The sequence below is a fragment of the Ursus arctos genome, unplaced genomic scaffold, assembly GCF_023065955.2.
Source record: "Ursus arctos isolate Adak ecotype North America unplaced genomic scaffold, UrsArc2.0 scaffold_16, whole genome shotgun sequence".
Taxonomy (NCBI): Eukaryota; Metazoa; Chordata; class Mammalia; order Carnivora; family Ursidae; genus Ursus; species Ursus arctos.
Window position 1 is genome coordinate 14734001 of NW_026622830.1, and position 22696 is coordinate 14756696.

At 44.3% G+C, this 22696-nt stretch overlaps 1 protein-coding gene across 1 annotated transcript; it reads right to left on the minus strand.

The window, feature by feature from the left end:
* Positions 1–1477: 1477 nt before the first annotated feature.
* LOC125283101 (WAP four-disulfide core domain protein 8-like) lies at positions 1478–12220 on the minus strand. Its single transcript, XM_048222098.1, has 5 exons — positions 12112–12220; positions 10998–11147; positions 6527–6676; positions 2593–2781; positions 1478–1605 (listed from the first exon to the last, which is right to left on the minus strand). The coding sequence occupies exons 1-5, from the start codon at positions 12218–12220 to the stop codon at positions 1478–1480; spliced, it is 726 nt and encodes a 241-aa protein (XP_048078055.1).
* Between the last annotated feature and the right edge of the window lie 10476 nt (positions 12221–22696).

The following is a 22696-nucleotide window of genomic DNA, read 5'->3' on the forward strand; positions in this document are numbered from 1 at the left end:
AACATCTGGAGGAACCTCCACATTATTTTCCAGAGGGGCTGTACTAGCTTGCATTCCCACCAGCAGTGTAAGACGGTTCCCCTTTCTCCATATCCTTGCCAAAAATTGTTGTTTCCTGTCTTGTTCATTTTGCCATTCTAGCTGGTGTAAGGTGGCATCTCATTGTAGTTTTGATTTTATTTCCCTGATGACTAGTGATGTTGAACATTTTTTCATGTGTCTGTTGGCCATTTGTATGTCTTCTTTGGAGAAGTGTCTGTTCATGTCTTCTGTCCATTTCTTTTTCTTTTCTTTTTTTTTTTTTTTTAAAAGATTTTATTTATTTATTTGACAGAGAGAGAGACAGTCAGCGAGAGAGGGAACACAAGCAGGGGGAGTGGGAGAGGAAGAAGCAGGCTCCCAGCAGAGGAGCCTGATGTGGGGCTCGATCCCGGAACACTGGGATCACGCCCTGAGCCGAAGGCAGACGCTTAATGACTGAGCCACCCAGGAGCCCCTTCTGTCCATGTCTTGACTGGATATTTGGGTTTTTTTGGGTGTTGAGTTTGAGAACTTCTTTATAGATCTTGGATACCAGCCCTTTATCTGTAATGTCATTTGCAAATATCTTCTCCCATTTTGTAGGTTGTCTTTTAGTTTTGTTGACTGTTTCCTTTGCTGTGCAGAAGCTTTTCATCTCGATGAAGTCCCAAAAGTTCATTTTTGCTTTTGTTTCCTTCACTTTTAGAGATGTGTCTTGCAAGAAGTTGCTTTGTCCAAAGTCAAAGAAGTTGCTGTCTGTGTTCTCCTCTAGGATTTTGATGGATTCCTGTCTCACATTGAGGTCTTTCATCATTTTGAGTTTATCTTTGTGAATGGTGTAAGAGAATGGTCCAGTTTCATTCTTTTGCATGTGGCTGTACAATTTTCCCAGCACCATTTATTGAAGAGACTGTCTTTTTTCCATTGGATAGTCTCTCATGCTTTGTCAAAGATTAGTGGACCATATAGTTGAGGGTCCATTTCTGGGTTCTCTACTCTGTTCTATTGGTCTATGGGTCTGTTTTTGTGCCAATATCATGCTGTCTTGATGATCACAGCTTTGTAATATAGCTTGAAGTAAGGCATTGTGATGCCCCTAGGTTTGGTTTTCTTTTTCAACATTCTTCTGGAGATTTGGGGTCTTTTCAAATTTTAGGATTGTTTGTTCCAGCTCTGTGAAAAATGTTGATGGTATTTTCAACATTATTTCAGATGCTCTACATGATATAAAAAGACAAGGAAACAAAGTAAGTCATGAAATTGGAATAAAGAAGAGTCAAGTTTCTCATCATTTTCAGATAATATGATTTTATATAAAATCAAAGGACCCCCATTAAATATTGTTATAGTTCATAAGACAATTTGGAAAGGTAGTTGGATAGAAGAGAAAATTGATAGCTTTTTATTATGCTACTCATAATTAATTACATCGATGATAATATTTTCCACTTACTATTCACTTTTGAGGTTCCAGGCACTTCAGTCCACAATGTGAACAGCACTTCTGTAACATTGGGCAATCATGATCCTGCAGGCACTTGGGTCTATCAATCTTGGAACACTCCATGCACTTGCATGGGCAAACTCAAACCTGGTTTGACTTTATGGGACAAAATAAGACACTTGACCTTGAAATACTTGATTATAGTTTGGGGGAACTTGGGGAACCCTAAATAGGGTTTTATTCTGACTAAGCCTCTTACCCTTCCCCCCAGAGTAACAATAGTGCGCAGAAGGCAGAGTATCAACTTTCAGTGGCTAATAATTTGAGGAGTATCAAAAAGGCTTGCCATCTCTGACATAGACAATCTGATAGGATTCCTGCCGGCCCCCACAGAACTAATAGATTTGGGTTATCTAATCCCAGAGTACTAGAGGTAGAAGGAATATTAGAGAGCACCTAGAATTTCCTTGTTTTATAAGTTATAGAAATTGAGGATTGTGTAGGGACAAGTGACTTGCCTACGGCCATGCGGAAAAAAGTAGAAGAGTTGAAGTCAGTTGCAAGGCCTTGGGTTCCTTCCGGCATACTGTGCTATACTTCAAAACACTAAAAATCTCTGGGACAAGACGATTCTATCTCAGGACTACGTGAGGAAATGAGCAGCAGCCTCAGAGGCTACAGAGTTCATTTCTGCCTCAATTGCATTTTGCTACCCATCTTTTCCCCAGCATACCTTACAGGATGTGGATATGCTCTACATGTTGTGAAGTTCTGTGTAGACATAAGGGCTTAATAGGAATGTACCTAACTTGGTTATCCTTTTATTTTTTTGTATGAGTAAGTGGATATTGTCACCTGTCAGTCAATGAAGAATGAGACTCAGAATAAATAAGTTCTCATGCGGAAAAAAATAGGGAGTGATACTATGCATGATTGGCTTTGAAGACTAGCACCATAGCTTCCTGAAATCAGGAGGACAACATGAGAGCCGTGATTGAGCATTAAAGAAGGAAAAATTCCCAAGAGATATCTAAGGTCAACCAAAGGCGCATCTCCATTTCATGGGACAGCATGGCATCCCTAGCATATGCCTTGAAGACATTAGGAGGTATATCCCCAGTCCTCACCTGTCCAGGCCTTGGCACAAACAAAGCCACACATGGATTCACATTTGTCAGTTTCGGGGCAATCGAAGTCACTCTTACATGAAGTTGGACACTCCATATGGTCCTTGAAAGGGAAGAGTGGGCACTGTCCCTTCTTGACTAAAACAAGAGTAGATGTGAGTTCCCTCAAACCCCACCCCATCTCACACCCTTCAAACACCTCCCTCCCCCTTTAAAACTAGTGTGTCTTTCTGTGACTTGGTTCACTCTACTGTGACTACCTCTGGTAGGCTGTGGAGGAATAGAATGTCTCAGCATCTCATAGGATGTTGGAGAAAGAGAATTAGGCTTGTTCTTTGAAGCTCCAGATGAGAAGACAGTTACCTGGATTGGGGTAGCAGCTGAAAATGTGGTAGGAAGTGGTCAGATTCTGGATCTATTTTTATGGTAGATCTAAAATGATTTCCTAACTCAATGGGTATGGATTGAGAATGTTGATGTTGATTCATTAAGGGTGATTTAGAAGTTTATTTTAACCAAGATGGAGAGAACAATGGGCAGAACAGGTTTGAGGGGTGGTAGAGCTAAAATGAGGGGTTCTGTTTTAGACGAGTGAAGTGTGAGGTGTTTGTGAGATCGAGATGAAGTAGTAGAGTATACAGTTGGAGTTTGGGAGTCAAATTCAGAATGGAGATACAACTCTGTGGGTCATTAGGACATAGATGGTGTTGAAATAAATTCTTTAGGATTTTGTGCACGTTTCCTGTTGTCATTATCTGATTACAAATTTTATTAGGGTGAAAGTATTTCTTTTCTTCTCTTTCTCTTTCTCCTCCTTCTCCTTCTTCCTCAAGTCAGACTCTGACAGACTGTGGTGTGTTTGACTCTCAGAGCTATGGTTAGGTTCTTTCTGAGCCCCAAATATAAACTTCCCCCAAACCCACCCAAGCCCTTTTCCCTGACTTCCTCTTTCTGCTGGCCTCTGAGAGTGAGCCAAGGTCTAATCTATAGTGCCATGATTTCTTACAGCCTCCCACAAATGGTCAGGCCACAAGATTGCCTAATTTCCCATGTATAAAATGAGAATTACAATCTCTAGTTTACAAATGCTTAAAGGAATTAAGGGGGATGATGGGGAGCCTGGGTGGCTCAGTTGGTTAAGCATCAGACTCCTGATTTCAGCTCAGTTCATGATCTTGGTATCCTGAGATCAAGCCCCAGGTCGGGCTCTGTGCTCAGTGTGGAGTCTGCTTGAGAATCTCTCTCTACCTCTCTTTCTGTTCCTCCCCCTTTTACACTACTAAATAAATAAATAACTCTCTTTTTAAAAGACGGATTAAGGAGGATGAAGCCCATGATAAACTCACCACCGTGCCTGGCACATGGGAAGAGTTTGGAAGATATGGGTTTCCTTCCTCCCTTTTGAGGGCTGGACATAGTTTCCTAATTTCTGAGCTTGTGGGAGACAGAATTCTAAATTTACATTCCCAAGATTCCCATCCTCTGGTTATTGAATCAAACATGGATTTAGGTGCTGCTGTGAAGGGATTTCATAGTGGAATTACAGTCCCAAGTTAATTGACCTTAAAATATAGAGATTATCTGACTGGGCCAGACCTAAGCTGTTGAGTTCTTAAAAAGAAGAGTTTGCCCTCTGACTAATAGAGAAGAGATAAGAGAGATTCAAAGTGTGAGAGGAGCCCAACATGCTATTAGGAGCTTCGAGGACAGAGAACGCTAGGTGCCCTGGACTGAAGGTGGCCTCTGGAAGCAGCCTCAGTGGTACAACTGCAAGGAAATGATTCTACCACAGCCAGTGAGTGTCATTGAGAACCTTTGGTCCCAGATGGGAATGTCAGCTTTGGCTGCCACCCGGTTTCAGCCTGCTGAGAACCTGAGCAGAGAAACCTGACACACCACACCAGATTTCTGACCTACAGGTAATGTATCACACAACAACAGATAACTACTACACTGTACCACATGGCCATGGGGCTCTAAACTGAGCATCTCTCCAGTGGGGTCTGACCAGAGAGGCATGATCCTTTTGGATACTACTGAGTCTTGGAATTACAGAAGTTTAGATTCAGAAAAAATCATATTGGTCATTAGTATTGCCCTCTTAATTTCCTAGGTTAAGAAAAATGAAGTCAAATGGGAAAATATAGTTAATGAGGGGCGGGTCAAGACCTCCAATCCATGACTCACTCCAGAAGCCCTGAACACTGTACTTTCCAGCTATATTTCTGACCTGTCATACCACCCTTCATGCACTCTCCTAGGACGTCTGATGCTAAGAAGAGTTATGGTTCCTAATCTGGAGTGTACATTGAAAACACCTGTGCATCTTTTAGAAACTACAGATTATGGCCTGAATCAGAATCTCTAGAAAGTGAAGCCTAGGGACTTAAATTTTTAAAAGCACCTCTGGTGACACAGAAGCAGGCAGTTGGGCACCATGATGTAAGCTGCTAATTGGGAAACACTGTTCTAGTTTTGGGTACAGGGAGAGTAAAGCAATTCAAATAGGGACACCACCAAAGAGGTAAAAAGACATAGACATCTTGGGATTATAAAGACAAATGTCCTCTCAGTAGTGTAGACTCTAGTCAGTCCTGCCTCCTTTCTGCTTCTGAGGCATGTAAGCCTTTTTTGGTTTAGCCATTGTAGCTCTTGCCCCACTGTCAGCTTCAGCTCTCACTTAGAATCCTCCTCCTATGGACTCTGAGAAACAAACTGAGGGCTTCAGAGGGGAGGGGGTGGGGGAATGGGATAGACTGGTGATGGGTAGTAAGGAGGGCACGTATTGCATGGTGCACTGGGTGTTATACACAACTAATGAATCATCGAACTTTACATCAGAAACCAGGGATGTACTGTACGGTGACTAACATAATATAATAAAAAAACATTAAAAAAAAAAAAAAGAATCCTCCTCCCTCCCAGTCAACTCTCCTCAGCTACTTACCTTGTCTGTGCAGTCTCCTTGCCAAATGCACACACCCTGTAGGTTCCTCTGCAGATACTGGGGAAGCTCCCCAGAGTTTGGGTCTCAGTTCTCTGCTGTCATTACTTGACACACACTTCCTGCATTCATTCCCATGTTGCTAACTGTGATACCTATGCCTCCCTCCAGACCTATTCTCACTTCCAAGCTAAAGGCACATATCCAGCCACCTGGGGAACATACATCTGGCATCTCAAGAGACCTGTATGCCCACACATATAAATCAGAGTTAGTTTCTCCCTATGCCTCAACAGGAGGAGCTCTCTGCTTCCATCATTATATTTGGCATCGACAGGCCCCCAGGCTGTCGTGAGAACCCTGAGATTCACTCCTCCCTTTCCTTCACCCTAGCATCCTGTCAGTCATGGACTTGGGCCAGTTCTACCTCCTAATCTCTCTCCAAGCCCCATGGCTTCCCCTCTTGGCCACCACTTCCAGGTCAGCCCCCGACGGCATTCCAACTCTCTCCTCCACTTGTGCAACCACCTCCCTACTGTTCTCTGCCCTCAGGCTCCTGCCTAGTGACTGATTAGTTTTTAAAAATTAAACTAGGAGGGGTGCCTGGTTGGTTTGGTCAGTTAAGCAACAGACTCTTGATTTTGGCTTAGGTCATGATCTCAGTTAGGGTCGTGACATTGAGCCCCTTATCAGGCTCTGCGCTGGACATGAATCCTGCTTAAGATTCTTTCTCCCCACTCACCTCTTCTCTTGCTCTCTCTCTCATTCAAAAAATAATAAACTTTGAAAAGACACATATCAGGTAAAGCTAGGGAAATAATTTGGAGGGAACAGTTGAGGGGAGGATTTGGTTGCAGGATGGGTGATAGGGCTAGTTCTCTGAAGCCACAGAGGAAGTGACCTCATACAGCACAAGTCCTTGCCTCCTGTCTGAACCTCAGTCCCAGGAGGTCTAATAAGGAGGGGTGGGTACAGCTTCTCTGAACCCACATTTGACTCCTTTGATTGGTGATGAAATGCTCTCCTCCAAAGAGAGAGAGAGAAGCAACAGGAGTGCTACATTCCTCCAGGAAAAGGTGGAACTGTGGAGACAAAAGTGCTTGTGTGGGATGAGAAGAGGCATCAGGATTAGGCTCAAGCCTGACAGAGACACAGAACATGTGCTGAGAACTGTGAAGATGGCCCACTACTTCTCCCAGTTCATAGATGAGGAAACTGAGATGTACAGTGGGGAAGGAGTTTGTGTGAGGTCATGTGGAGAGTAGGGCAGGACTTTCAGGCTCAGGACCCTCCCAGTGGCCCCACACTCTGCCACAGTACTGGACAGTGTCCCACCAGGACATTTGCCCATTATCTTGCTCCTACATGAGAGGTCACATATGAATGATCACAGGGATTTGTCTGGAACAGTTGCAGGGCTGTTTTGCCCGCTGTCATTCTCAGAGCAACCCCAGATACGAGTGTACACCTTTTCCTTGCTCCGCTGATGACAAGAAACTGATGGTATAAGATTTTCAGGAGGGCCTGAGCATGTTCCACACAGTCTTAGAGCCCCAGGAGCAAAAAATCCCAGATGACCTTGGGTTAACAAAGGGATTCCTTGTATTCCTTCTGGTGTTATCCAAGCCTAGCTTCTGATACTCCCAGAGCACCCCATAAACAGATGACCCTCCCCTACTCATTCAACTCCCATTTCCACATGTCTCTTCCTGGTCCTTTTGTACTTTTTAATTTTGTGATGTGAAGAACTGATAATGCCTTGCCACATTACCTCTCTCAGACTGCATGCATTTCGAAAACAGCAAGAGAGGGATGGAGGCAAAAGGAAGAGAGACAGAAGGAGAGAGAACATCGTTATGGCCAGGAATGCATCTATCTTGTTGGTGGAACTTCAGACGCTGGGAAACGGGGTAGAGACTTTCCCAGGTCTCCTGAAACCATACTAGGTGGCTGCCTCGGAGGAAAGACTTGTGGCAATTTATCCATTATTTTATTTTATTTTATTTTATTTTATTTATTTATTTGACAGAGAGAGAGACAGCCAGCGAGAAAGGGAACACAGCAGGGGGAGTGGGAGAGGAAGAAGCAGGCTCCCAGTGGAGGAGCCTGATGTGGGGCTCGATCCCATAACGCCAGGATCACACCCTGAGCGGAAGGCAGACTCTTAACGACTGAGCCACCCAGGCGCCCCCAATTTATCCATTTTTGTCTCCGGAATTCTAATCCTGTATGCTCCCCGTATTTTACAATAGTCCTGGACTCTTCAGTAATGACAATTACAGCCCCAAACCCAGTGACACTGAGTTTTGGTACTGGCTTGGTAACTTATCACTGTAGCTGTATCTTACAGCCTCAGTTTCCTCATCTGGAAAATGGAAACCATACAACCTACCTGGCAGCTTTGTTATCACTGTGAGGATTAGATGAGATGGGGTGAAGAGTTTTCATGAAGTGGCATGGAATGTTCAAAAACAGTGCTCGGAGTTGGACCTGAGTTCACATCGTGGCTCCCCCACTTACCAGCTATGTGGTCTTGGCTCAGCCACTGAACCTCATGGAATTCCCACTAAACAGCTATGTGGTCTTGGCTCAGCTGCTGAACCTCACTGAGTCTTTCTTTCTTTCTTTCTTTCTTTCTTTCTTTCTTTCTTTCTTTCTTTCTTTCTTTCCTTCCTTCCTTCCTTCCTTCCTTCCTTCCTTCCTTCCTTCCTTCCCTCCCTCCCTCCCTCCCTCCCTCCCTCCCTCCCTCCCTCCCTCCCTCCTTCCTTCCTTCCCTCCTTCCCTCCTTCCCTCCTTCCCTCCTTCCTTCCTTCCTTCCTTCCTTCCTTCCTTCCTTCCTTCCTTCCTTCTTCTTTTCTTTCTTTCGTTCCTTCATTGTTTCTGCTAAGATTTTAGTTTTAAGTATCTCTATACCAAATGTGGGGCTTTACTCACAAGCCCTAGATCAAGAGTTGCACACTCTTCCAACTGAGCCAGACAGGTGCCCTGTGCCTCAGTTTTCCTTTTCTTAAAACGTTCCATTTGCTCTTGTAAAGACTATATATTCCCCAGTAATTCTGAATTCATTTTGATATAAGGCAATCATTTTTCGTTTGTGTTGTTCAAAATGTTTAGATCTTTACTGGATTTGTTGTACTTTGTTTTGTTTTGTCTTCCTAGTCTATCAGTTACTGGGAAGTATGTTAAAATTATCTGCTGGTCAATTATGCTTCTGGCAATGGCAGGCCAGTTTATTTGGGACTAATCCTTCCAAGAAAGCAAAATGAGACCCCTTGGGGATCTCCCAGCCCCACACTTGAATACTGGTCACCTCCCAATTCTGCTTCCAGAGTGGGTTAACTCTGGGCTTTGAAGTGAGACACCCAAGTGCAAAGGCTCACTGTGTTCCTTAGTGCACCAACCGATTAAGAGTGTCCTATCTGCCTGGTGGCATAGAGTTTTTCTCAACTGCTTCTTTATGTTTATTGCTTAATAGGGAAACAGTTCATTGGTTTTGTCCTAAGGCAATCACCCCCTATTAGTCCAGGAGAACACTATGGACCTGTCTTCCTTCGCCCATCTCAGTTATCAGTCTTTCTGCACAATGTCCCTCTCCAACCATATCCCCCCCCTAGACTCCTTATTTTAAGCACACCTCTGGCCCCTGACATATATCTATTTCAGGAAACTAGAGTACAGGGGCATTTAGAGAATGAGGTCTATATATCTACTTGTCATCAACCTGCTTAGTGGACTTGAGTAGGATCAGCCACCTGTCTGTGCCTGTTTGTTTTCCTTTGTTAATTTTAACAAATAATGCTTCTGCTTTGCAGGTTTTAAGGTTTTAACAACAGACTCTAAAATGGAGAAGTTAACAAATTATAGTATCCTAGGGTCACAGAGCTTAATACCAAATTCGTGATGAAAGCTTGTCCACAACTTCATCTGTTGGTATTGGGGGCAAGAGGAGGACAGGGTAACAACCTTTCCTTTCCTCCAAGTTCCCTTTCTTCTCCCCACAGTGTATATTTAATCCTGTCATGGAGGAAAACTAGCTTTCATTCTGAGTTACCCCAATTCTTCCCTATCCCTCAAGGTGGGACTGAGCATCTCTTCTTCCAGGAAGCCTGATAACATGATGCACATAATGAACCCTCTGTATTTATATCTTCAGGTACTGACTGTATATCCCACTCATCCCTTCTTGCCATGCCCCACCCTCGTTTCTGCTAGTTTGGATAATAAGACTTAACTATTCTTTGGGCTGTATGCAAATAGATAGTCACACCTCCACTCATGAGGAGTGGTCATTGCCACAAGCCTGAGCACATTGTAGACTCTCTATAACCCTATAAATATTGCCTACTCTTTCTAGGAGTATTTACATTTGAAAATATTCCTATAGATTCCAAGTGACTGAGTAAATAATGGTAACAAATAAGGAATTGTCTGAGAGGAGAGCTTGGAGAGGCCAGTGGCATTTCCTTTCAATTCTAGACCACGGGTGCTATCATGTATAAGGAAGATTGTACTTCCCTGGATCGTTAAAAGGGTGGCTGCTTGTGGGAACCTACTAGAATCACAGGCCTGAAATAAGGAAAGAAAGGCTGCACCAAGAAGTTCGGGGAACTCAGAGCGATGTTTTTTTCTTTAGTCATAAGATCATCCCACACATAAACAGTTTCCCCAGGGCTGGTAGTTAATGAACAAAGAGAGTCCAGGAGTCTTGACTAAGGAGTTCAATCTTCTGAATGGTAAGAAGGCAGGTAAATCCACTGGGAACTTAGGGAAAAAGTAGAGGCAGTGATTGGTACTGGGACAAAGAAGAAGAGACAGAGGTTCTGGGTTACTGCCATAGTTTATTTGTCAGTGAAATGAGGCTGATAATTTAATGGTTCAGGGAAGAGGGTTGGCAAGGAGGAGGGACATTGCCCTGGGGCCCCACTTCCTCCCTCCCTTTGCCTCCCAGCTGGAACAAGACGATGGCTCCCTGGACATCAGGTAGAATTAGTCTGTTGCCCTTCAGGTGTCCTCCACATTTCACTGCAGTCTAGGGAACTATGTAGTTACTGTGCTGTTGGGTTTATTGTTCTTAGTGGTGGTCTCTGAAAAAGAGAAGGGGTGGGTATTCAGTGGCTGCACAGTCAGCTGAGACACATCTCTTTGAGAGTAACAGATCCTCCCAAACCCTGGGGGCAGGGATATTTTCTGTGGTTTAGGAGATGCCTATACAAGGTTTCTCTCAGGATGTTTTAAGTCCAGTGAACGAAGAGACATAAATGTCAGATCTCCTGAGGTTTGAATAAATCAGGAAGGCTTGCAAGTGGACAATGGGTGCTTGCGCTTGGGGTAAGAGGTAGGGATCCCAGGTTGGAATGGGTACTGGGACTGGGGAGGCATAGTCTCCTTCCGTCTGTTCCCTCACAGTTAGGGGTTCTTTGAGAACCTTGTGGCAAGAAGAGGGTTAAATCTTAAATCCTACCAGTTTCTGCGATTTCCATGCAGATATTTCCACAGATGGAATTGCAGCATTCATCGCCATTATCGCATTCTATGTCAAAATTGCAGTTTCTACCACACTGGGGGATGGTGGGAATCTTCTCGCAGTCTTTCAGTCTTGGTTTTGGTACAACTGAGAAGGAACACATGAGCAGTGACTCCAAGAAGAAGAAGAAGAAGAAGAAGAAGAAGAAGAAGAAGAAGAAGAAGAAGAAGAAGGAGTTTTTCTTGCTATTATCGGTCCCTCTAAGGCCCCAGCACACACTCCATTGGTTTCTCTTCTTCTTCTGCCTACCTAGGGATCTCGTAGCTTTTTCCATTCCTACAGTCAAAAAACAGCTCCCACTCCCAGGTAAATCCTGCAACCATGAAGTCACCTCCATGGAATTGAACATCACAGGACCTGAGACCTGAAACCCAGTTCTCAGAACAAAGAGGCCCAAGAGATCCTCTGGTTGCCTGCTCTCATTTTACAGAGTGAGAAGAACAGAGTCCCAGAGAAGAGGAGAAATTGTCTTGTACTTTTCCCTTTCTGGTTGAGACAGTCTTCCATACCTAGCTGTCCGCCAGAAACCTTTGCTACCAGTTATGGACCCACTACTCTCCCCTCAATTCTGCTGATTTCAATTCTTTCACCCTAGAGATTCCAAACTTCTCTTGGTCAAGCACCCATTTTATTTCTCCTTGCCATGCCCAATATTCTAAAATACTCAATTCCCTAAACAAAGGGCACATTTCAAGAAATAACGAGTACCCCTTTCCCAATTTGGTGCTCTTCCTTGGAGCCCCTAACTGGAGGACAGGAGCTCCTGGTGGCTCAAGCTAGGCAAGGTCCATGCAGGCTTTGAACCCTGTGGAGCTTTCTGCTTCTTCGAGTCCTCCTCAACAAAAACACCATGTAGCCACCACAGTCCCCACAACATACATAAAAACATCCTTTCTCATAACATCAGGAGACTGTCAAACTTGCGAACTGCACATTCACCTTTCCTCAGGTATCCTGGTGTAAAAGAGGAACCAAGGCTTTCATATATGCCAGTCCCTCATTCCTTGTTTTCTACCCCCTCTTCATTTTGAAGCTCGACTAGAATACCTACTGAAATCTGGATGCTTAGCTACAGGCTCAGGGATTTCTCTTATACTTCCTGTCACTGGCCGAATCACCAGGCAGTAGAGTGTCAGGAGCTGGAGAACCAACCGCTTCATGATGTTAACTCTGGATGTCTGAGTGTGTGCCTGGCAGGAGACCCAGGACTTTACTAGGTCCTGCAGGGGGTAGAGAAGGGCTTTGGGGTGTGGAGCTGGGAGAACACGTGACTGGTCTCTCACCGCCCATCTGGTTCTACCTCAACTCCTCCATGCACCACTCCTTGGTTGGGCATTTTTGTCTCCCGAGGTTCTTTCCTTCTCTTATGCTTTCTACTCCTCTCATTGCAGGAATGAATTCTTCATAACTTATCATTTCTTATTTTAGAAATTGAAAAACACAGAATTACAAAGGAAACTAATAAGATATGATCAGTTATCCATTACCTAGAGAGATAACAGTGTCATTTGTTTTCATAGAAAGATAGCTTTAGAACTGACTTCCCAGGGCACCTGGGTGGCTCAGCAATTAAGCGTCTGCCTTCAGCTCAGGTCATGATCCCAGGGTCCTGGGATCAAGTCCCGCATCGGGCTCCCTCCTTGGCAGGAAGCCTGCTTCTCCCTCTCATACTCCACTTGCTTATGTTCCCTCTCTCACTGTCTCTCTATGTCAAATAAATAAATAAAATCTTTAAAAAAAAGTGACTTCCCAACAAAAAAATCATACATATTTATTGTGTATGTATTTTAGTATCCTTTAAAAGCCATTTATCAGTAATGAAAGGAAATTAAAATTTAAAAATCACCAGAGACTTTTAAAAACTGATTACAAGATTTGAAGTGGAACAACTTTTTCTAAGCTTGAATTTCAACCAACATCTTCTGTGTTTCATAAGTATTAGCTCTTAAATGATACCAGCATTTCATTTTTTTTAAAGATTTAATGTATTTATTTGACAGAGAGAGAGAGAGACAGCCAGCGAGAGAGGGAACACAAGCAGGGGGAGTGGGAGAGGAAGAAGCAGGCTCCCAGTGGAGAAGCCTGATGCGGGGCTCGATCCCATAACGCCAGGATCACGCCCTGAGCCAAAGGCAGACGCTTAACGACTGAGCCACCCAGGCGCCCCCAGCACATTTCATTTTCAAACATACTTAACTTACAATTTTTGTGGATACACTAATTTTATATCACTCAATTCCTTTAAGGTCCTTTTTGAGAGTGACATCAGCAAGATGCCTGAATAAGACCCCCTGTTTGAACTCCCCCTCCCTGACCTCCACACAACAACTTGGCATCCACCCATAGACCAAAGTACCTTGGAGAAGCTGCGGATCCAGCATCATATGCTAAGCGATCCAGGAGGAGTCTCAGCCATGGATTGGGTCATTGGCATAGAGACCTCAGTCTTGGCATGGGACCCTGACATGGCCTGAGAACTGACTGTAACCCCCCTCAGTCACAGTCCAGGAGTCACTGGAGAACACTCATTTAGAGGATCACCCATATGACATAGCTTTGTGGAAGTCCAGGCGTGTAACAGAGAAGTTCCATCACACTGTCTGAGAAAAAAAAAATCCAAGTGTGGACGCATTGGAGAGATTAATGAATCATGGAACATTCCATCAAAAATTAAGGATATACTGTATGGTGACTAACATAACATAATAAAAACTTATTAAAAAAGAAAAAAGTAACAGTTTGACTTTACCTGCATCATACCTATCCAGATTTAAAAAACTTACTCTAGGGGTGCCTGGGTGGCACAGCGGTTAAACGTCTGCCTTCGGCTCAGGGCGTGATCCTGGCGTTATGGGATCGAGCCCCACATCAGGCTCCTCTGCTATGAGCCTGCTTCTTCCTCTCCCACTCCCACTGCTTGTGTTCCCTCTCTAGCTGGATGTCTCTATCTCTGTCAAATAAATAAATAAGATCTTAAAAAAAAAACTTACTCTAAGCAACTGTGCATTGAAAAGTGTTCAAGCTGTCTGTGAACACAGGCAAGAGGATGTATAGTCCCTGCCTCACACTTCAGTTTGTTCCGTACTCACATTGTTTACACATATGGTGCGTTATCAATATCATCATCCCCACATTACTAAGTGAAAACATCTTCTACAAAATTGAAACCTTATGAATTTGGTTGGCATGAGCCAAGGGGTCTGAAAAAGCCTACAATATTAGAAGTAAAATTGCTAAGTGTTTAGTATTTGAACAGTGAACACACCCAAGTCCGACTACATAAAATGTTTTCATGATTCTTCTGTGCACAAGAAAATAAACTATGAAAGTTCTGTAGGCCCTAGAAAGCTGTAGTGAGTCACCAGGGCATGGCCTAGTATTTCTGAATGCTGGAGAAATACGTACGTACAATGATAACCATGATCACTGTGGGGGAAGTCAAGCACTGGGTTGATACAGCAAATCCTGTTGGATATCTTCAAATGTCTCAGGAAGAAGGCAGAGGGCCTTGAGGTACTTCTGTGAAGATGTTGAATTCCAGAGAGTGCAGAAGAGTTTCAAGAGATTTGAGAATGGTGAAAGAGTGCTGAATTTACATACAGAAAATAAAGACAATGAATAAAAGCAAGTTTTGACTGTTTCTTAAACAGGCTTTCATAACAACCTCGTTTTTTTTTTTTTTAAAGATTTTATTTATTTATTTGACAGAGAGACAGCCAGCCAGAGAGGGAACACAAGCAGGGGGAGTGGGAGAGGAAGAAGCAGGCTCCTAGCACAGGAGCCTGATGTGGGGCTCGATCCCATTACGCCGGGATCACGCCCTGAGCCGAAGGCAGACGCTTAACAACTGAGCCACCCAGGCGCCTTCAACCTCTTTTTTTTTAATAATAATTTTTTATTATGTTATGTTAGTCACCATAGAGTACATCCTTAGTTTTTCATGTAGTGTTCCATGATTCATTATTTGCGTGTAACACCCAGCGCTCCATGCAATACGTGTCCTCCTTAATACCCACCACCGGCCTAACCCAATCCCCCACCCCCTTCCCCTCTGAAGCCCTCAGTCTGTTTCCCAGAGTCCAAAGTCTCTCATGGTTCATTCCCCCTTCTGTTTATCCCTCCTTCTTTCTTCCCTTTCTTCTCCTACCGATCTTCCTGCTATTTCTTATGTTCCATAAATGAGTGAAACCATATGATAATTGTCTTTCTCTGCTTGACTCATTTCACTTAACATAATCTCCTCCAGTCCCATCCATGTTGCCGCAAATGCTGGGTAATCGTTCTTTCTGATGGCTGAGTAATATTCCATTGTATTTATGGACCACATCTTCTTAATCCCGTCATCTGTTGAAGGGCATCTCGGCTCCTTCCACAATTTCGCTATTGTGGACAATGCTGCTATGAACATTGGGGTGCATATGGCCCTTCTCTTCACTACGTCTGTATCATAACAACGTCTTTTCAACAACATCCACCTCCCCACCTTCAGACACCTGATGGCTCACTTCTCAGACGTTGTAGTTCTTTGGTTACATGAGCTCGCTTTGCAGTCCTCATCCAGACTGGCATGAATCGGGACATATCCTCCAGGCAGTTTGGTTTCCTCTTCTCTAATGAAGTAAGATACTTACTAGTTAGCCATTCCTTTCTAGCTTTCAGTGTGTTGAAAATGCTTATTTACTGTTTTCTCTCCTGTTCTCTTTCCCTTGCGTATTAATGTGTTTTTTTCCTCGCACATCATTTCTTTTAAGATTTTATTTATTTATTTGAGAGAGAGAAGAGAGAGAGAGAGAGTGAGAAAGCACGTACATGAGAGGGGGAGGGTCAGAGGGAGAAGCAGATTCCCTGCTGAGCAGGGAGCCCAGTGCAGGACCATCCCAGAACTCCAGGATCATGGCCTGAGCCGAAGGCAGTCACTTAACCAACTGAACCACCCAGGCACCCCCTCTCTCACAACGGGTTTTAAGTGTAAGCAGAGGTAAAGAGGATAACCATGCCCATGTCTCAGGCCCGGCACCTACTTCCTGACCTGAGGTGCTAAAGGGGCTTTGCAGATGTGATGAAGGGTAGGGACCTTGAGATGGAGAGCCGGGTGGGACCGGTGTAACCAAGAGTCCTTAAGTAGGGAATGTCTCCTGGCTGCAGTGGGTTAAAGAGCAGCAGAAGAAGCTAAGAGCTGAAGCATGAGGACCCACCTGGCGCTTGCTGGCTCTGAGGATGGAGGAATGGAGCCCACGCCAAAGCATGTGAGTGGCCTCTAGAAGCTGAAAACGGCCCTCAGCTGACAGCCGGCAAGGAAACGGAGACCTCAGTCTTAGGTCTTGAAGGAACTGAATTCTGCCAACAATCGGAAGGAACACACACATGGATCCTTCCCTCTAGAGAGGAAACACTAAAAGGAGCACAGCCCTGCTGACACCTTCACTGGAAGGCATGAGACCCGTGTGGGACTTCGGACCTACGGAACTGTGAGATAATAATTTGTGTGGTTTAAGCTCCTAAATTCATGGTGACTTGGTACAACAGCAATAGAAAACAAAAATCGTAATCAAATACCCTGTTTAACTGGTGATCCCATTTCTGTGTTAGGATTTCCTAACCTATCTGGGTGTTTCAGTTTCTTCCTAACTCACTCCTCCGGGGTTCTCCTTCCTGCCGACTGCTCAGACGTTTATACCTTTTGCAGTGGACTAGATCCGTTCTTAGGTTATTTAGCTTTATTCCTAATTCCAAGGTTTATGGTTTGAGGTCCATACTTGTGAGAGCCAAGGTGAGTCTTTGTCATTTCAAACACAAGACAAACACTGAAAAACAACTTTTCTCTCTCAACGAGCAATAATAGCTTTCAAAACTGTTGTGGCCCTCAGATCCATGACCACGACTCTGTCCTTCCTGGTTTATTTTGTGATCCCTTTTCCCTGGGGAAATAAACCTCAGCTTCATGTCCTAATTTCATGGTCAAAGTGCTTGTTGGAAAAACAAGGACTTGCAGAAAAAGAAAAACAATAACTCAATTAATACTTTTTAAAATGCTGCACCATAGTGCCATTTTTATTATTAAGGTCACAGAGTCTTTCCTCCGCCCGTTTTGAGAAATACCGTACTGCATTTTCCTCTAGTTTGCTGTGGCTGAAATTTTCTTACTTCGATTTAACGTTTAACCTGTCTGAATGTCATTCTTGGGTGAGGGGCATATTTAATATCTTGCTTAGACCTTGTAGGTCATGAGGTGACGATCTTGGAAATGGAAACTTCATATCAAGGGTGATGGAGCAAAAAGGTGAAGGCACCTGGGTCTTCCATGGTTTTGTGTTGTCCCCAAACTTGTTCTGGATCCCTAATACCTGACTCTTCCACGTGAGCAAAGATTGACCTGCCTTATTTAAGCCACTATTTTCTTTGTTGCTGCTGTCATCACGTAGTCGAAATGTATCCAGCCACAGTGGTATTAATGTAGAATGGAGGCATAAGAAGTCTCTATTTTACTCGTTTCTCAGGTACTCTCTCAGGAAGCTCCTGTGGCATGTATGTTACCAAAATGAGGTCGTTAACAAAGAGGGAGAGGTAGGATCTAGGAAAAGGGCTCCCTAATCCAAAAGAGTATGAAGTGCCACCATGATAGTGAAGGGAAGTCCCCAGAGCTGCTGGGTATGGCCCTGGAGCCCAGACGCGCTGGTGCAGAGGCTGAGGACATTCTGAGCCCCCACAGAGGAAAAGCAACTACTTCCAGGATGCTTAGGATGAGCGGCTTCATCTAGGGGTGCACTCTTTGGCTCTACCCTCTTACTACAGCTGTGCTCCCATTTCTGTCCCAAGTAGAAAGAGAAATAGAAGAGGTGACCAAAAGTGTACAATTCTGATATTCTGATTGTCAAGGAACTAACGGTCCCCCTTAAAATGACATCCTTTTCGGAATGCCCCGGATGAACTGAATACAATGCCTTCTGATGTTCAAAGGGAGGAAAATAGGAGAAGATGTCTTTAAATAAGAAAGTCAAAACTCAAAAAAAAAAAAAAAAGAAAAAAGAAAGTAAAAACTCCAAAGTTAAGCAACTGCTCACCTAGGGCAACACATCTTCTCTCCCTTCCACCTCTCAATGACCCAGGATTGCCTTAGACAGTCTCTCACAAACAGGTAACTTCTTTCGGTTTTCAGAGCTTCACCTGCGTCTGCTGTTTCTTAAAACTAACCGGCTTCAAATAATCGGTATGCCAAAGAGTCAGAACTTGGCCTGGCAATATTTGCTCCCCTTCATAGGAGACATCGACATGGATGAGGGAAATACCCATTTGTAAGGGTGTCTTTCTTTCTGTAAGTGGTCTTAGAGAGGGATCACTTTCAACCTCTAGAAACTCTTTATCAATGGAGCCTGTAGCACAAATCTGCATAACAACCATACCATTGTTCACTGTGCCCTCCTGGTTGACCTTGCATAACTGGCCTTCCCCTTCCTTTCCACATCTTTTGTCTTTAGCTGAAGATGGTATTTAAGAAGATGGCTTGGACGATTTGGGGCAGTGACTCGGTTTTCCTGGTCTGTCCCATGTATAGTGGAGATACACATGTTAGTAAGCTCTTGTTTCTTTTTCTCCTGCTAATCTGTTTCTTATTGCAGGGGGTCTCAGCCAGGAACCCAGAAGGCTAGAGGAAAATTGCTTTTTCTTCCCTATAATATCCAGGTTCCTCAAGTGGACAGGTTCCTCTTCCCTGGTCCTTCCCCTGGGGGGTCCCTAACCTCTTGTTCTTCTCTACTTCTTTGGTCAGGAAGGAATAACCACTTTCACTCAATCGAGCTCCAAGTGCTCCTTATCCCTGAAGGTTAAGACAAAACCCCACTCCTGAAGGATGTTTACCTGAGCCCCTGAGTCCTTCTGCCTTTTCCTTACTCAGAGCTCTAGGGCACTGACCAGTGTTCCCTTAAGTCTTAATCCCTTGCCTGGCACTGGTCTTTGCTGTATCCCATTCTGGAACCTTTCCATGGGGTCTACAGTTGGTAAGTGTGACGTGCTGACTCATCCCATCTAAATGAAAATACCTCATTCTCAGGAAGAGGCACAGATATGAATACATTGTAGGGACTTTATAATCTTCTCATCCAAGGGAAGTTATACTTTTTAAATGATCTTCAAGATACTGATGGTAGAAATGCAGATACAATCTAGGGGAACAGGATGGGCTGGAAAGCCTGCCTGGCAGGAGTAGACATCTCAGGGTATGAATAATATTACCCAGGTAACACTACCAGGCAGACAAAACAGGTGGGAGTGAGAGGATATGGAGACTGCAGAAGGAGGAATCGTTCTGGGGCCTCAGAGTGCCCACTCTGAGGGCAGGAATGCCTTCTCTAATGACAGGGAGGTGCTTGTTCCATTGGAGAGTGAGGCGGAGGCCAGGGTCTTGGGTCTTGCTGAGGAGTTTGGCTTTGCAGAAGTATACGGTTCAGAGACTGCCATGAGTTCACCAAATCCTGCTTTCTGTCGACCTTGGGCATACAGCTAGATTGTATTTCCCTGTTTCCTTTGCAAAGAAGGGGACCCTATGGCTACATTATGGCAAATAGAATGTGGATGGAAACAGAGCTCCACTTCTAGGCCTGGCTATTAAAACCCTTCTGTAGGAGCCTCTGTGCTGCCCTTCTTCTCCCATCTGCTGGCTGGATGCAGTGGAGGCCCTGGGAGATGATGGAGTTATAGACAGAAGGATGCAGGGTCCTTGAACCACGCATGGCATGGGGGTTGTTCACCGACCATCGGCAGTGAAATGTATTGTGAATGAGAATAAACTTTTACTCTGTTTACTGAGGTTTTTATAAATCTCTGCATTTTTGCCAGGGCTATGAGTCTACTGACTAATATATAGGTCTAACAGGGAAGGCAGAGTTGGGCACCTATTCCCATGGTGGGATGGGAACATCTATTGGTTGTTGTGAAACGAGCAATATAAGAAAGGAGTATGAAACAATGCCTAGCCCTCAGGTTGGTTATCAGTTTATTTGGCAGACACTTGAGCCTTCTCAGGATAGAGAGATCAAGGGGAGAACGGAAGGGTCTTTGGCCAGGGCAAGTGAACATCCCAATAGGGAGCCAGGTAGGACTCTTCTTACTTCTTAGACTACATAGTCATCCTCTAGCCCGTACTAGTGGTGGGCCAGCTAGAACCTAGGGGTTTAGCATGGATTTAAAGGATTCTCTGGAAGAGACAAGTCAAGTGGTTAAAAGTCAGGAACTCCTGGGAACCTCCATTTCCAAACTTAATAGGACCCTGGTGCCTGTCCAAGGGAACAGAAATTCTTTTCTCTAAGATCACTAGTTACCCATTTTAAGCAATTTCTCCCAAGAGATTTGGCAATTGGGCAGATAGGTGGAGACCAGGTCTCTTTGGGTCTGCCTGAGACAAGGGGCCAATGGAGACGTCAGACTAAGGAGGCAATAGTCAGGGCCTTGGACAAAAGAGGGATGAACAAACTGATGGGTGACCCTTTGGGGGAACCGAATGAAAGCAAAGGAAGGAAAGTGGAGCCTCCCCACCCCAACATTGGTGTCTTGCGTTTTTTGCCCTAAATGGCAGCTAGGTGTGGAGATAGAAGGACCTTGCCTTATGCTGCCTGTTTGTTTGACCAGGATTTGGATGAATCTGTCCCATGTCACAGCTTCTGAGTGAGGGTGACCAGTAGGGAGGAAGCATGTCCATGCCCAACCCTCCCACTCTAACCAACTCACTTATTGTCCAAGGAGACGTTTCCACAAAAGGTCCAGCAGCATGTATGACTGGGAGATAAACACTCTTGTAATTTTTTTTATTTTTATTTTTTATTATACTATGTTAGTCACCATACAGTACATCCCTGGTTTCTGATGTAAAGTTCGATGCTTCATTAGTTGTGTATAACACCCAGTGCACCATGCAATACGTGACCTCCTTACTACCCATCACCAGTCTATCCCATTCCCCCACCCAAGCAAAAGAGCCTCCCTCTGCACTGTCCAATAGGGTAGACTCTACCCACATGTGATGATTTTAATGAAATTTAAAATTTAGCTTCTAGTCATTTCAAGCCTTCGACAGCCACATGTAACTAGTGGCTATTATATTGGACAGCTCAGACATACAACATTTCCATCATCCCTGAAAGTTCTAGTGAACAACGCTGCTCTAGAAGAATCAACCAAAATTCCTCTGTTCAAATGCACGTGTCCTGCTAGAGGTCATTTAAAAGGGGCAAAATTCTTCAAAGGGGGCTTTGAAACCTTATTCTCCTTTCAGAAGAAGTGAAATTTAGAAGCTGGAAAAATGTAAGTTTTAGGCATGTGAATCTTTGACACATCGACTTTGAGCAGGTTGGATTTAGGAGACCTGAGGAGAAGAACAAGAAAAGGAGATCATGGAGAGAAAGCAAAGGAGAGAAGCTTTTAAAATGTAAAAGATCAGGTGTTGGGGGGCTTCCATCTTACATGCTTACAGCTGTTCTCCAACTTTCTCCATTCAGAACCGTGTCCCTGGCAGCCTGGCTTGGTGAAGGAAAACTGCCAAGTGAAGGTATTGAGACTTCATTTACTATTGGACAATATCTACCAAAGGATATAACCTAATTGGTGAAGCTCCAGGCCTAGGGTGAACTATCTCTGAGGAGCATGGTAGGGTGCCAGAAATCCTATAAATCACTCACATAGTTTGTCCCAGAAAGCCAGGTTGAGGTGGCAGGATACCCAGTTCTTGAGCCTGGCTCAGAGTGCTCTTGTGATCCTCTGAAGGTAGCCGTGCATAGCAAGGCCGATGAACAAAGCAGATGCTCTGTCATCCACTTACAGGTGGGATACGACGTAGAAGGTAGCTGGGTGATGGTGAGCATGCACTGGGGTGGGCTGGATTCCTGTGGCACTTACACGGCCTTTGCACAAAGAAGGAGGAAGACTGGTGCACACTGACAGAAACACAGTAAATCCAAAGCCATGGGTTCCATGAAGCTATTTATTTATACCTAAAAATATCATTCTAGATCTAAGTGCTCCAGAACTTTGAGATTTGTTCAATGAAAAAAAAAAAGGCCTTACTCAGTCCGGTTTTCTAAGCAAGTTCCTTACTTGCTCTTAAAGAGTTAGGATCCTGGGGTTGATAATCTCTTTCTTTGCACATCTCAGGTGCACTAACTGAGCCAGAGGAGAGAAATATAATCATGCCCAGGCTGCGAACTACTCACATACAGAAAGCTGAGTGAATTCTTTGGTTATCTTGACCTAGAGTGTAGGACAATGACAAGGCCCCCAGGCATCACAAAGACACAGAAGGACTGCTGCCCTCAGAATTCAGAATCCTGGGCTTTCCAGATAATGTTAAAGAGGAGAAGCATTGGACTTAGAGTCAGGAATACTGGTATCTTGTTTCATGTCTGCCCCTTTTACCTGTGGAACCTCAGACAGGAATGTCCCCTCTGTCTCAGTTTTCTTATTGGAACACCAGAGACAATCATCTCCATCTCACAGGAATAGTGTTGACACTGCTTGGGCAGGGAACTCATCCAAGTAAGCCACAAATTAAAACTCATACCTCCAGACCCTTACCCACACTTATCTCTCAAGGTGTTGAGTTGAGTGTGTGCTATAACTGGCTGACAGCTCTTTCATGTGGCCTCGTCTTA